Here is a 15,451-nt window from a genome sequence, read left to right on the forward strand (position 1 = left end):
CACACCTTTCTATTTTTTCCCAGATAAGAACAGAAATATCATCAACAGATACATTACACTGTGATTTTATTTACAATTATCAGTATCAAAATGTATGTTACAAAGGCTACACATACACAACAAGAAAGAACTGTGGGGTTAAAGGAACCAATCATTATACCTGATGATAAATAAACAAAGGAATCCCCACAGAAAATAAATTTCTGCATTATGTTCAGTGACATTATGCCTTTCAGTTCCGTTTAGCTTTAGAGAATCCTCCACCTGATGAAACTCTCTTAGAAGTCCATTGAGCTATGAGCCAGGTAGTCTTTCCGCCCGATGTTGGTGACCTGCTTGGTCTGCATGGCCTCCAACTTTGGACAGTCTGTGATACGATGGCCAAGACCTCCGCAGAAAGTACAGCCCCTTTCTCCTGTGAAAACACAAAAGTCAGGTCCGTCAGAAAGGGTTTGCAAACACTCCACCCTTACGTCTGTGGATTTTAAGATGAGATGATCACAACAGATGAAACCAATCGGTAAGAGCACTGTGGACCCTGAGAAAAACAATGAGACCTAGATGTGGAATGAAAGACTCACCTCCGATGTCCAGCATGGTCTCGTCTCCCGTCTGGAGAACCTGGAGGACTGGCGGAACCTTCTGCTTGGCTTCAACTAGCAGGGCTTTCAGGTCCATCAATACAGACTCATCTATGAGGAAAGAAAAGACATATACTTACTGTTATCGTTAGTCAACGTCATCAACTAAATTCACTATAATACACCACAAATATTCTCACAATTACTACTCCTATACGGAAATAAATGTGATTATTGTCTTGATTGATATTTTTCCTCACCGCAGCCTTTGTTGATGAATGTGGTGGCAATACCGGTCTTGCCCGATCGCCCAGTTCTTCCAATTCTGTGGACTGAAATGGGAAAAGTTCATCGAAATAGCTCGGAACAATTCTAGGAAAACCGAGGCTTATATATTCTACTGATTTTGAGGAGACCAGGCCACAGACTTATCCTCTTACCATAATTTTCAATCTCCTCAGGCATGTCGTAGTTCACCACATGCTGTATGGCAGGGAAATCCAGACCTTTGGAGGCAACGTCTGTGGCAACTAAGACATCTTTCTTTCCTTCTTTGAATGCCTCTATGGCTTTTGTTCTTTCCTCTTGATCTGAAAAACAATCAAGACATATCTCATTAGCGAAATAGCATTTGAAAAGACAAAGAGGGAAACGTCTGCAATGTTTTAAACTATAAGGGAGAATTGGGAAATTTGGAAGCAATCAGGGTGGCATCTAGTGGGCATGATGAGCAACTACATCTTGGCTGAAAATGAAGCCTGGACTGTACTTAATACTGGGCTGGACCGGTTTCCAGATACAGTAATCCTCCGCAGGCACTATTACAATGTAGTGAATGCTGTGTACGTTAATGATTAGAACATAGTACATACCTTTGCCTCCATGGATGGCCACCGCCTCCACTCCTTTAAGCAGCAGATACTCATGGATGGCATCTACATCGGCCTTCTTCTCAGCAAATATGAGCACCTGTCATACGAAGAAAAACTTTTGTAACTTCTGACATGTTTGTGCTGTGTATTAAAGGTAAAAGTCGTAATTCTACGTGTACTGACAGGAGGTGGTGTTTTCTGCAGGCACTCTAGCAGGTACACCATCTTGGCTTCTTCTTTGACATATTCTACTTCCTGCACACACACGCACACAAAAGCATTTAAGTCCGGTTCATGCATCAGTTGCTTTTTAAATTGAATCCAACGAAAGCCCGAGTCAGACAGCATGTGTTACAGAGACAGATGAACACACCTGGATGACATCCAAGCTGGCAGCGCCAGCCCGACCCACGTTAATAGTGATGGGTTTCACTAGCGCACTCTTTGCAAAGTTCTGGATCTTCTTGGGCATCGTGGCACTGAAAAGCAGGGTTTGCCTTTGTCCCTTGAAAACGAAAAAAAATAACACATCTTAGGACTAATTTTGCCTCATTAATTTAGTTATTCAGTTATTTAGAAATGCAAACCCAATGTTTGATTTTGATAATCAGAACAGGCCAATTACAGCCGTGACAGGAATACATTTATAACCAGTTAAAGAAGGAATTCATGTTCATGTCTGAATTTAGCAGACTTTTCAATCATCTAGTGTACACTCTCCGTACAATGATCTCTATGACAAATATTACTGCGTTGTTGAAAACAGTTGCTGTCTTTGGGAGTTGACCTCACCTTGAAATAGGAGAAGATGGTCCTGATGTCTTCCTCGAAGCCCATGTCAATCATCCTGTCAGCCTCATCCAGAGCCAAGTAGCGGCAGATGTCCAGACTCACCATCTTCTTCTGCAGCAGGTCCATTAGTCTGCCAGGGGTGGCAACCATCATGTGGACACCACTGTAATCAAGACGATACACAGATTCAGACACAAGGCACTACCGTACTGAATGCTGGAATGTGTTTTTTATGGTTTGAAACTGCAAATTCGGAATAAAACACAGCCATGAAATATTTCACACTAACTTTCCCTCTTACTTACTGTTTGACCACCTCCATCTGATCCTTGACAGACATTCCTCCGATGCAGAGCGCAGTGCGCAGCTGAGGCGCTCCCTCCTCTTCCAGCAGTTTGCAGTAATACTCGATGATGCTGTGCGTCTGCCTCGCCAACTCTCGCTGGAGTAACGAAATATGTGTTAAAATCAGATATGCTTTGTTGCAAAAAGAAATATCAAGCTTAATATTTATTTTGGCCTTTGATGGTCACTCAGTTTTTGTAAATCTAATTAAATGTACATGCACTATGAAGCTATCAAATAAAAAACACTGATGTACACAACTGAACATTCTAATTTAAGACAATATTCAATTCACCTATTAAGTATCCCATCACTGATTTTTTTTAAAACATATAAAAAGGCAACATAATACATTTCTAGCTTTTTTATCAATGAAATAGGTTTTGTCTTACTGAAGGACAGATGATAAGTCCATAAGGCCCCTCTCTCTTAAAGAAAGGCAGCCTTTTCTCCTGTTCCAGGGAAAACATGATGATGGGCAGGGTGAAGACCAAAGTCTTTCCTGATCCAGTGAAAGCAATGCCAATCATGTCCCGACCTGACAGACTACAGACAAGGAAACTCAGTTATTGAAGAGTTTACATTTACATTTACGTATCACGTAAATAAAAATAGCGCTTGTATTCTACTGTGCCATATACTGAACTCACACTGTGGGGATTCCTTGGATTTGAATCGGTGTGGGGTGCACAATACCCTTCTTTTTCAAACCCTTTAGAATAGCTGCAAACAAAATAAACATTTGTTGTTGCCAGTGTCACTACTAAAGGCCTTGTACATAAATACATAGAGGGATTTTCGTGTGATAGAGAGAAAGTGGGTTGGAACCTGGTGGAAGCTTCATCTCCCTGAAGCTTTTGATTGGAGGAGGGATACCATCTCCGTCGACCAGGATGTGAAACTTCTTCCTGACGCGCTCGTTTCGGGTGGCTGGCATATTCAGGATGTAGCGTGGTGCTTTCCAGCTGAAAAGAATACCCAGGTTACATGAAAAGTAACAAGAAAATAAACATGCAAACAATTTTGCTTTATACAATTCAATGATTAAAAGGAACTCACCTAGTTTTTATCGGATCATCATATATGATACCTTTAGCCATTTCCTTCACAGACATCAGAGCTGAAATAGGAGAGTTGAGAGTCCCCCAAATTAGTTAAGCAAATTATAATAATTTTGAAGCAACTGTTTTATCAAAGTAAATTTGATTAACAATTCAACATAGCTGATTTTACCTCTGCCCTCTGCAACACTCTCAAGAATCTTCTCCTCCTCTTTCAGCTGCTTCTCCTTGGCTGACTCCTTTCGGGCTGCAGATACAAAAGCACATCATGAAACCAATACGGTCATGGTGAGCAATGAAAAGAAAAAGACAGACAACAACAACAGACGATTCTTAAATCCAGATTGGGCGTTGTTTGAAATGGATACCTTCGGCTTTTTCTTTGAGGTGCTGATGCTGATCGAGCAGACTGACGTTGGAGCGCGGACCGAGACCTTCGTCCTCGTCCCTCTGCTCCTCCCCATTGTCCTTCAAGTCCTCGTCCACCGCCTTTCCTCGCAGACGTAACATTTTCTGCAGCTGTGAGGTAGACATGCAATTCACTATGGTAACTTTTTACATTGATGTACAGGGCATATAGTTAATTAAGTGCATTTTTTTATATGTCACTTTCACAGTGCTGTGGCTTAATGAATGTGTCCAATTTTGAAAAAAAACTATTTAATATAGATTGCTCAATCCATGAATCAGCTAGTAAAGTCAAACACAACGGTTCACAATAACTTACCATTTGGTGTTTTCTTATTTTGACTGGAACGTATGGAACATAATCGTCATCCTCTGATCCTTCTGAGCCAGACCGTTCATCCTCCCCATGGTCTCTCTGCACAAACAAAGGAAGTTTTTGCTTTCTCCAGTACAACATGTCCATACAGTACACCATGAAGACACAACAACTGCTATACACAAAATGCACTGACATTATTGAAATGTGATCGATCTTTATAACCCAGCTGAAAAGCAATAGTTACTGGTTGGAGAGAGGGCCTACTCTCACTTACTGCTCGTCAACAACGGTTTACCACTGAAAACCCTGTTGTCATATGTTAACCAAGTAAAAAAGTGATCTTCATCTTCAGTCATGAAAGTTAACATAACGTCATCAGGTGATCCAACAACATCCTCGACACTGATCAACACTTTCATTATGCCGTTTTCAGCTGCTCGGCCTTCATCTTATGAATTCAAGTTATGGATAAGTAACGGATAATTCAAGTCCTCTAAAAACAAATCCACTTCGTTTCATTTTGAGGCGTTTTACTTTCAAAACAAACGTCGCATGTACGCATGGACCGTGGATGTTGACGTAGTATTGTGACTAGTTCATCGTGGGGCTTTACACAACCATATTAACTCCTAATGAAACTCCCATATCATTCGGACAAGTTACTGTAGCGTTAGCCGGTGGCCTGTTCCAACATTTTAACCACACAATGGATAATAAAAGCCTAACATATCTAGAAGATGAAGTGCTATAACGCTCGGCAAGCTAGCTCACGTTAGCTAGCGTTAGCTAGTGTAGCCTGTTCATTATGTGAACGGTAACTCTCGTTTGACTTACCTTTTTGGGTCGACTTTCCGTCTCCATTTTATTTACGAATACAGCTAAGTCCTCCAGTAACCTAAGACAAGGGGTTATTGGCTGAATAGACTCCAGACAGTTCAGTAAATGCAGCTAGTCCACATGTTTACACAACAAGAGACGTTTAGCATAGAGACTGTACGGAACGCTGCAAGGGTCAAACCTCATCGCGAAAGTCAGTCTGCGAGCGTGCGGATAAGAGACCCGGAAACCAATCTTTAAAAAAAAGAGATTAACTTAGAAAACAAACACCACACTTAATTTTTTTTCAAAACTGTATTGTTTTTAATCTTTCTGAACGAAAGATTTTTCACAGTATCAAAAGTGAATTAAAAAAAGAAAGAAGAAACAAGCCAACATACACTTGGCTATTATTGGTATAGTATAAATCTACATTCGAAACATTAAGATAATCTTCTCTAATTGAATATAACCTGAAAAGCGTCAGAGATGTCATGTGAAAACAAAATCTCAGCACAGATTCAGGAAAGAAATCATCCATCTCAATGAAAGCCATCAGCTAAAAACATGATTACTGGTGTAAATCCCAAGGCCCTTGTCCCAAAGGTTTCAAGTCTTCTGGATACTTCTCATCAAAAGATAATCAAGACTTGGACTTCAGATAAGCTAGCTGAGGTGGAGGGTGCCAACAAGGTCACAGTACAGGGGAGAGAAAAACATAGTATGGTTGAAAACATATCGCAGAGACAACCTTCAGAAATGAATGGCAAAGGCTCAAAAGGGCCCAAAATAATCACTCGGTATGTACAAGCATCATAATCCACTGCATAAAACAAGGGGTGATGGTTCCAACATTAAAATGGACATTGCACACTGTTGTACCTGTAACTGCTTGGATATAGGAGTTGACAACAGTTTAAGGGTGCGGAAACCGTGTAAAGGGCTTCTTCTTTTTTCTTTTTACAGAGGGCAGAGTGTATATTGGTTATCACTAAAAAAATATTTGTTCGAAGGACTTTCCGGACAGTATTTATATTTTTCTGTTCTACACGTTATGCATGGATACCCAATTGGAGTTCTAACTTCTTTTCTTTTTTTAAAGATCCATCCAGTGAGCCAAGTGTTATACACAGTAAATTGATATTTTGTTGTTGGTGTACTGAAAACTGTCAAACATTTCATGTTTCTGTTTCATTCAGTTCATACAAATAGGTAAGACTGTGGAAGGGAGGTCACCAAGTGCTCGCCAGTTCATTTTTCCAATCACTGATTCCAATTGTGAAGTACGAACAACCACCAAATGCACTGCAGTCTGCCCGCCAGTAAAACCAATGTAATCGTTGCCTGTGTCGCTCTCTGCAGAAGTGTTTTTACCTAAAATTAGGTCCAAATCTGGTCTTGTGCTGCTTCTCGTCAGTCGTACAGTATCAGACAAAAGGTCTGTAGTTTCCTACAGAGACTTGTGTAGAAGGTCGTATTGTCATGGAAGTTGGGCACCGAATCAAACAGATTGGAATTCAGAAGTTTACAACGTTAAAATGTCTCAGATTTCTGATAAAAACATTTATTTCATGTAAGGTAATAGTTTACATACTACATACGTAAGCACATGGATGCAGTGGATTCAGACTTTTTTCCATTTTTGCATCTCTCATTTAGGGAACATTGCAATAAGAGCAAAAGGTAGAGTGGGCCTTGAGAATGATTCCCGGCTTGTTAGCCACAAGTTCTGCTTCAGTCTTCTGAATGGAGAATGATTTTGAACCAGGGTCCCTTGGCTTGGTAAGGAAGAGAAGAAAACAGGGAATGAGAGAAGGCCTCAGGCCAAATAGGGCTCTATTCAAAGACAGTGTGGTGTGAAGTCGTTTTTCTCCTTGTTCTGGCACGCATCCAAGTTATTGAGCTGCATTGGAAGGAACCTTTTTGAGGCTGAAGTTTGACCAATTCACTGCTACCTTCTGGCGAGTTTGTTTTGCAGAATCAAGGCAAAACCTGCAGGGAACAGAGACAGACAAAAATAAACGGAGGAAGAGAGGAAGAAATAATACTTAGTTTTTTTGTGAGGCATTTAATGTTTAGCTCTTTTTCCCCTTAGAAACACCTGATCCACTGCTGTAATGCTGCATTACCTTTTGAAGTATTCCACTTCCCGATCAGTCTCGTCCAATTCTGTTGGATCCACGTCTTTAGGGAGAAAAACATCGTCTAAAGGAAAAAAATAATGATTCAAAATCAGATGGAAAGAGAAACAATCACAACAATCACAATTACGCACGCCGTATTGTAAATACAGATATATTTACGTACCGATACCGCTGCCTGATTTTTCACCCTTGTTCTTGTTCTTCTTATTTTTCCCCTTGGATTGTTGCTGCTGCTGTTGTCCATTTGCTGGAATGGTGGGATGAGCTCTGCTCTCCGCGTCCTGCTCAGATCGACCTCCCCGAGTCTCTGTGTCACCTTTCCCCCTTTGTGCATTCAATAGGCCACCATTTGCTCCATTTGTTGCCTGTTTGGAGGATCTGCCCTCCTCAGCTTTCTTAAGCCCATTTCTCTGGTCTGAGTGCTGCGGTGGTTTGCCCCCAACTTTTGAGCCATTAGAAGCCATTTCTTTAGACTCGCTGGGTTTTTGCGTTTCATTCCCAATGGCAGCTTTGAATGGTTTGCTGGAATTTTGCTCCGGCACAAATTGCTCCAGTTTTTGCTGCTGCTTTTTGTTTTTCTTTGCCTTTGCACCGCTGTTTCCAGCTGCTGTGTTCTTGGGATCAGGCATGTCCTCCTTTGATTTAGCTGTTGCCAGGGCTGGCACCTGTGGCAAATTGTCAGATCCAGCAGACGTGCACCTTTCTGGGGAGCGAACCCTTATGAGTTTGGAGAGACTGGGGGTTGTGTGCAACCGCTGAATGTCCTTTGATCCAACAGTGACTCCTGATGCTGTGGTGGTGGTATTAGGAGACGAGACAGCAGTTGTGTCCTCCCATCCATTAACCAGGTCAAGGTGGCTCTTAAAGGAACCCAGTGAAAGAGGGGCGAGGTCGAGGTCTATCTGCTGCAGGTCAGAGGACCCGTTGAGATGGGACAGTAAGTGGTTGCCCTCCAACGTGGCTGCCTTCTTTGGGAAGTCATTGACATCCAGATTGAGGTCATACATGCTAAACGAGGCCCGGATTGAGTCTTTGATGGTGTTCTTAATCTCTTCCAGCCGACTGGTGAGAAAACTGTTCACACGCTCGAGCTCCAGCTGAGGCCAGTCCAGCAACCGGCTTGCTTCAGAACCGTCAGGGATGGGCTCGTCGACAGGCTCAGATGGATCGGAGTGGGGGTCACTGCCTGCAGCACCCATGATGCCCTGCTGAGCTTTTTCCTGAAACACACACGGTACAGGCACGAGACCATGAACAAGCACATACACATGAAATATAATGTTAAAGTTATTTCCTTTTGCTGCTGATGCTGCTAGGATAAAACATTTTTTAGGGATAATAGCTTTAAATGTATCCAATTTTAGCCTGTTGAGGCAAGGTTCATGTAGATGTGCTTGTGTTAACCATTACAGAATGTTGGCATCATTTTTTGAAAAGAAAATATTATACAGGGTAGTGTAGTTTCATAAGTATTAAAATCTTTATCATAACCAGACCTATGCATTATTCTAAACGTATCGTACCTTCTTCTTCTGTTTGTGTCGAGCCCGTTTGGCAGCCTTGGCACTGTTAACAGGTTTGGGCTCAGAACTGTTTATGAAGTCTAGCAACTCGTCCACATCTCGGTTGTCAATGACACCAGCCACCGTCAGTTCTGAATCTGGACGCTGAGGCAGCTCCTCCTTGCGTCGGGTCAGACGTGAGCGGAGTTTCTCTCGGATCTCCGCATAGTTTCGGCTCGTCGGTGCAGCTGGAGGCTGTGGTGAAATGATAAATTACAATATTGATATGTTGTCACGTTTGTCAGGTTTACCCGACAGAGGGCCCGTCATGTCTGAAAACCCTTTTGGAAAATTTGGTCCGGACATTTTCTGGAGTTTGCCGTTCAAATATGAAGAATGCAGCAGGAAATAGTCCGACTCAGACGTGTTCACACCAACAGGAAAATTTCCAGAAAACTCTGTGGTGTCTGGGTAGAGCATGCAGGCAGAGCATGCTTTACAGTCATTGAAACTCTAAATTTTCTGGAGATTTTCCTGCTGTTTTCTCACATCATCTCTTTCAGACATTTTCCTGAAATTTTACACGGATAAAGTTCCGGACAACATTTGGGGACATTTGTGTTCTCAATCACAGCCCCTCCGGAAACTTTCAGGAAAATGTCCACACTTCAGTGCATGTCTGAAAGCAGACATAGGAACTACTTCAAACGAGGAGACAACAAAAAGTTTCAAAGTACCGCATTGTGTCCAAAGAACTCGCAGTAGCAGCAGTCGCAGTATTTCCCATCCTTCTGGTTGGTGGACGAAGAGGCGCAGGAGCTCCTCTCAGAGCTGCTGTCTTCATCTTCCCCCTCCTCCAGCTCAGATGGAGGATGACACAACGTCCCGTTTGTCATTTTGTGCCCCTTACATGCCTGGTCCCTACAAACAACAATGAATTGAAATGATGATATTTATGTCCAAATGGCATCTGTACACTGAATCAACACAGATACAAAGCCATGTCAGTTTTATAAGCACTCACCTGCAGGCCCCAGCTGTCAGATGACCTACATTGGAAGTAGCCACTGTTCCCTGACTGTGTCCATTACAGGGGTGGTTACAGCCTATTAGAGATGGGCCCAGTTTGCTGTGTTGCGTGTTCACAGCAGGAATGTGGGAGTTTTTGCACGGGCTGGGCTTATGGACAGATGTTGGGCTATCCGGACTGGGAGAATTAAGTTTGGCTGTGGGGCCGTGGAGATTTGGTACCAGCGGGGAAAAGGGAGTGTGGGCTGCATGGGGGGCATGGGGTACGACACCAGTGCCGGACGAGGAGGTTACATGACCGTGCTGCCCTGAGTTCGGCTTTGGGGGCAGGAGGGAGGAATGCTGGGATGACAGGCCGGTGGGGCTGTTGGGGGGTACCGACAAGTCTGTGTGTTGATGGTGGTCACTGGGGTGGAAGGCTTCACCTGGACAATGAAAAACATGAGTACCATTACTTATAGATCAAAGGTAATGAATTCTATGAAACTTTGTAAATTGTTCTGTACTACTGTTCTACTGGGCTCCGATTTAATAAAATGCCATTGTAATCTAAGGGTCAAAGGAATATTACCTGGTGGTGTTGGTCGACGGCACATGGTCTTGAAGTGCTTGGGAGTGGTTTTACAAAGGTCTGCTGAGGTAGACAGCGGGTTCCCAGAGGAAGATCCACCGGAATTCTGGGATGACGGATGACTGTAGGGACAGACTTTGGCCCCTGTTGTTTTAGCAGATTTCCCAGGCGCTTCATGAAGTCCTCTTTTCTCATGACAGGCTGAGCCTGGCGTTACACCTGGAGATGGAGGGGATTCAACCGATGTATAAGGACACTGATGAATCATTTTAGGCAATATGATTATTGTTACAAGAAAGGGAAACACAAATTTTCACAGACCTTGCTGGCACTAAAACTTTGTTCAGGACATCGTAATAACCATTTTTTAAATGTTGTGTTATAAAACTGTGTGAAGATTTTTGACGAGCAACTCATCAAATCTTTACTGGCCATGTCACAAAAATCCCAGAAGCACCAGAACAATTTAGCTTCTTTGGTTCTTCTATGGTTTAGATAAAATTCAGCAGAATGGGAGCATTTAATAATAATAATAATAATGAATTTCATTTTATGAGCACTTTTCATCGCTAAAAGCACATATCAAAGTGCTTGAGCAGTTGCTAAACTGGAAATACAACCACACGTGTGCACCAGCCAACATACAAAGTAGTTTGATAGGATCTAACAAGAAAAAAACTAAAGATAGCTGTCAAATTTTTTAAACAACTGTATTTCCTGCTCACTCAGATGTGTCTCACTTTCAGAATCAATTCTCCTCTCATGATACATCTGTCAGGAATTCTCCATGTAATGGCTGGACACATTTTCTAGGTAGTGCACCTGGTGTATTTTGCATTGAAAGAACATAGAAATAAATTATTTAATAGAAATACTATCAAATATTCTTTATATGTGTTAACTGTAATGTATTACAGAGTGCTGAGAAAATCGGGGTAATAATTCATGATCAAATTTGAATCTAACATGCTATGATCTGATTGCAAATGAACTCTTGGTGAAGCTTGATGTATGTCAATTTGTGTCTTCCAGAGTTTTGCTTTCTGTATGACAACAGTCATAACTGAATAATCCTTTACACATAGACATTGGTCTCTTTCTCATTTCTTAACTAGAGCAGCATGGGGATTGCTCTTTTTAAATGGGCAGTAAGCTATTCTGCAGCCCAGGCCCCGTAAATGAAAAACCCCAAAATGGTGTGGACCGCACCACACAAAACTGCGAACGCAGTTTGTAAACATCACTGTTCGACACGTAAAGAGCGTCAGACTCCCATAACGGAGGTCGAGGGAGCAGTAAATTCACAACAACAACAAACTTTATCCATTCCAAAGTGTTAAGAAGCGCCGACGTTTGAAATGTGCAATTCAATTTCCAATATTAGCTATATTTTCTAACAAATATAAAAATAATAATAATCTTTAACTGACACAAATTTGCATGACTTTCATTCAGCTCCCTCTTCCAATCTTCTTATCACTTAACTGTAGTGATACTGTATCCATACTGTAGTCTTCAAATTAAAGAGAGCAACAGAACTTATTGTTCGTGTTTTCGTGAAATTGTCTTATATGAAGGAATCTAATTAGCTGAACAAGTCCATTGAATCGGTCCAGGATATTTCATAAATGCTGACCCAAGCCATATTCTTTGATTTGATTCATCCATCTTCATTTTAAGTTTTTTATCTTATTCTTCACAATCCGAGTCAGTGCACTACAAAGTTGTGACAGCAAGCTTAAAATATCATTCCACCTTTCATAATGCTAAGCTCTTTGCACCTCAGAAAATAGAGCATTGGAAGCTTTCACAAGATGCCTCTTTGTTCTTCTAAGGCATAGTAGACCAGCACATGAACAAAGAAAACCAAAAATGAATCACACATTTATTGCTAAGCAAGTATGCTAACAAACCAGCCAGAGGGTTCAGATTCTTCTTCCAAATTCCTCTCCATTTCACAAAACTGAAACTCAGCTTAAGCGACTACTGTCGCTGTCATTAAATGTTGCCTGGAGCCACCTTCTGCCCTGTGATCACAGACCTTGTTGTGAGTGTGAAGAAGTGTTATGGTTGCAGTGTTCCCCTCCATTGGTCTGGGCAGAGTTCCAGAGACCTGACAGTTTGTGGGCTGACAGGAAGGAACTCGGGTCCCAGTCCACAGTACTTTGCTCCGGGTGACCGTTCCCACAGCTCTGGGACTTACAGGAGGAAGAGTGTGACAATGGTACCTAAAGGACGAAACAAAACCAAACAAAACACCAACACTCAATTAGTTAATCATCTGCTATATACATAGGCTTACATTTTGACGCTATAGTAGTGTCCAACAGCAAGGCTGTAGCACAGTAGTGGATTGTTACAACAAGTTTTAGCAAAATATCCAACATTTATATTTTGTGTAAAGTATTTATGTAAATACAGAAAGCAAACGTTGGTGCCCTATACATGCAACAGAGACAGAAACACAAATATAGTTGCTTTGGAAGAGCTAACGAATTGAACACATGTTCCAACTTAATTAATTCAAAGGGACATTCAGGCTGACAGATTTGTTTGGAGAGTAAGTGCATGCAGATGCTTTGCTCTGTATGGTGAATGAAGGTGATCTTATGTTGGTCGACAGAAAAAGAGATTAACTAGATTATATTAGGAAGTGGTGAACTGGACCCAGACATACGACCCCAATCAGTCCCCTTTTATATACCGGCGTCGGCTGCTCCTGGGTACTCCGTCTCTCCTCCTCTTCCACACTCTTGCAGCAGCTCTGACAGATCCACAGGGGCACCTCTCCCAACAGGGACTGAGACAGCGAGGGCACCGCATCGGCAAGCTTGCGCCCCGGCGCCTCCCGCAATAAGGCCTGGGAGAGCGCAGGCACGGCATCAGCCAACTTGGTTCCGTGGCCCCCAGGGAGTCCGTTCACAGAGCCTGCTCCCCAGTCCTTAAATTCACGGTGGCACAGGAGGCAGCAGGTGCGCATGGGCTAGGTGCAGAAACAGGAGAATGGGGAGGTTAAATATAGTGATTACAAGTCAAATGGTGATTATGTGAGACGTAAGGTTATAGGTCAATTAACACTAGAAGAAAAGCATAGGGTCTGCGGGGGCTGACGTCTCTTGGAATAATTTCTAAAATATTTGACAACGCCAATAGAATATAGTAGGCAAACAAACGGAGCATTTGTATGCATCATCGTTGCGTGTATGTGCATAGACAGTCAGTTGCCAATACAATAGGTGAACTAGCTGTAAGAATGCAAAAAGTGATGCAAAACATCTTGCACTTTTAAAAGGTTTGTCAGCTCTGTTTAGCAGATTAAACAAAACGAAAAAATCGCACCTCAATGCACCAAATAGATTTAGAGCAATGGATACATTTGACACGAAGATAAGCAGATTATAAATTAACTATGACAATTTTCTCGCAGAAATGCTCAACTATGACAACTGTTGTTATGAATCGCGTGGTATAAAGTGTAGTAACTCGAGTGCAACCAGGTCGTCAGCTGGTGCTCAGAGGTCAGACGTCAGGCTGGCTCTGCCCCTGCCCGCAGCGGACCATCATCACAACTTCTCATATGTCACTGACTCCGGTGTGTAGCCAGCGATGATTGGCTGCTCATAACTGCATGCCACGCATAAAAAAAACAAAAACTTTTGACATTAGCTGCTGCCACCCTCCCGACAGTGGGCTGGGGGTACAGAGAGGAGCAGACCCCCCCCCCCCCCCATTGTGAGCCCGTTTTTTCTCCAAGCTGATTAGCCATTAGCCGGTTAGCGCACCTCTGTTCTGAGTGGTCCGTGCGGGCGGGCGGGTTCGAGTGTAGCTCGGCAGCAAGCACGCCTGCAGCACGCTAGCTGTAGCCCGGCTAGCCGTCCCGGCTAACGCTAGCTGGGCGGATGAAGAGTTGTGATCGCGACCTGGCACAATGTCACCTGTCCGGGCACAGGGGGTGGCGTGCAGCGCTAGGCGGACGGGGGCGACCCCTGCTCGCCAAGTTGAGCTTATTATATATTTATTTCATATCCAACGACGCACAGCTTCCCATCAAAGACTACTACGTTGGGACTAACATAGCTTGCCACCCAGCAGCGCGCGTGTGTGTATGTGTACCTTCACCTCTGAAGGATCCAGCGACATCAAATAAAAGCACAATGGAGGATGCTTGGATTAGCAGACTGTTGCTAGCACCGAGGCTAGCTAGCCCGTTTAAAAAGCAGCGATTGAGTTGCAGCTAGCTACCTGGTTCGCCCTGGTAGTGGCCAGTCTATCCAGCACAGCATCTCCTCCGCCACCGCCAGCTGCATCGCCGGGAGAGACTGGGCTCTTCGGTGCGGTCTGCTGTCCGGGCACCAGCTCCTTCTGGGCGACTCCTTGCTGCTTGCTTTTCTTCCTCGCCATCGCGACAGTGTTCGTGAAGCGCTTTGGCCAAGTTTGCACCAGTTTCGGTGATTTCAGGAGCACACTTTCCCTTCTTCTCGGACCTCAAAATGTTCTCTATCTCCTCCAGTCAAGACAACAGTCAATATGGCGGAGGACTGGCACACTCGCGAGTTCAAAGGTTAAAGATAGTGCTGGCACAGAGGCTTCACTACCACGCGCAGGATACAACTGGAGCCTCGTTCAGGAAGTGAAGCCTGGCGCCGCCATTTTCAGTGGGGTCAAGCCTCTCCTCCCACTTTCTTCTGTGCGAAGCACAATGCATCTATAGTCTGCAGACAGTTAAATAGCTAAACGACTGTTTCAGCATGTTACGTATTTATTGAGCCTGCCATTATGCAAGATTAATCTGTGATAATACTGTATGTATTTTGTAATGTAAAAAAAAAGAAATTCGAGAGAAAAATGACAGGGATGTAGATTGGAGTTTTTAGACGTATAATAAGATAATCCTTTTTAATTCCCTCTATGGGGACATTTACCATGTTACAGCAGCAAAGGGCATAATAAAAAATATAAAATATCTGTCAAAAATAGTAATAAACAAGTAAAGATGCTATAAACAATTTTC

General features: G+C 43.0%; 2 protein-coding genes across 2 annotated transcripts; both read right to left on the reverse strand.

Moving 5' to 3' along the window:
• Positions 1-49: 49 nt before the first annotated feature.
• On the reverse strand, positions 50-5,398 carry LOC118319107 (probable ATP-dependent RNA helicase DDX41). The gene is made up of 17 exons (XM_035649210.2): positions 5,213-5,398; positions 4,379-4,474; positions 4,020-4,170; positions 3,824-3,898; positions 3,650-3,710; positions 3,419-3,555; positions 3,241-3,313; positions 2,983-3,136; positions 2,551-2,687; positions 2,246-2,408; positions 1,827-1,958; positions 1,637-1,708; positions 1,454-1,550; positions 1,022-1,171; positions 842-913; positions 582-692; positions 50-415 (listed from the first exon to the last, which is right to left on the reverse strand). Exons 1-17 carry the CDS (start codon positions 5,237-5,239, stop codon positions 279-281), a joined length of 1,845 nt encoding a protein of 614 aa, XP_035505103.1. The 5' UTR covers positions 5,240-5,398; the 3' UTR covers positions 50-278.
• A 1,344-nt stretch (positions 5,399-6,742) lies between these two features.
• On the reverse strand, positions 6,743-14,988 carry fam193b (family with sequence similarity 193 member B). The gene is made up of 10 exons (XM_035649209.2): positions 14,683-14,988; positions 13,145-13,423; positions 12,482-12,668; positions 10,441-10,659; positions 9,865-10,294; positions 9,578-9,761; positions 8,862-9,095; positions 7,502-8,558; positions 7,324-7,399; positions 6,743-7,186 (listed from the first exon to the last, which is right to left on the reverse strand). Exons 1-10 carry the CDS (start codon positions 14,839-14,841, stop codon positions 7,090-7,092), a joined length of 2,922 nt encoding a protein of 973 aa, XP_035505102.1. The 5' UTR covers positions 14,842-14,988; the 3' UTR covers positions 6,743-7,089.
• Positions 14,989-15,451: the final 463 nt, after the last annotated feature.

This window comes from Scophthalmus maximus, chromosome 9, assembly GCF_022379125.1.
Source record: "Scophthalmus maximus strain ysfricsl-2021 chromosome 9, ASM2237912v1, whole genome shotgun sequence".
NCBI classification, from domain to species: domain Eukaryota; kingdom Metazoa; phylum Chordata; class Actinopteri; order Pleuronectiformes; family Scophthalmidae; genus Scophthalmus; species Scophthalmus maximus.

Coding starts and splice junctions, on each gene's coding strand:
- fam193b (XM_035649209.2), bottom strand. CDS start 14,841: ATGGCGAGGAAGAAAAGCAAGCAGCAAGGAGTCGCCCAGAAGGAGCTG. Junction 12,669..13,144: donor CCCAGGAGCAGCCGACGCCG/GTATATAAAAGG, acceptor TTCGTCCTTTAG/GTACCATTGTCACACTCTTC. Junction 10,295..10,440: donor CCGTCGACCAACACCACCAG/GTAATATTCCTT, acceptor TTCATTGTCCAG/GTGAAGCCTTCCACCCCAGT.
- LOC118319107 (XM_035649210.2), bottom strand. CDS start 5,239: ATGGAGACGGAAAGTCGACCCAAAAAG. Junction 3,137..3,240: donor ATCCAAGGAATCCCCACAGT/GTGAGTTCAGTA, acceptor CCTTGTCTGTAG/TCTGTCAGGTCGGGACATGA. Junction 693..841: donor ATTCATCAACAAAGGCTGCG/GTGAGGAAAAAT, acceptor CTTTCCTCATAG/ATGAGTCTGTATTGATGGAC.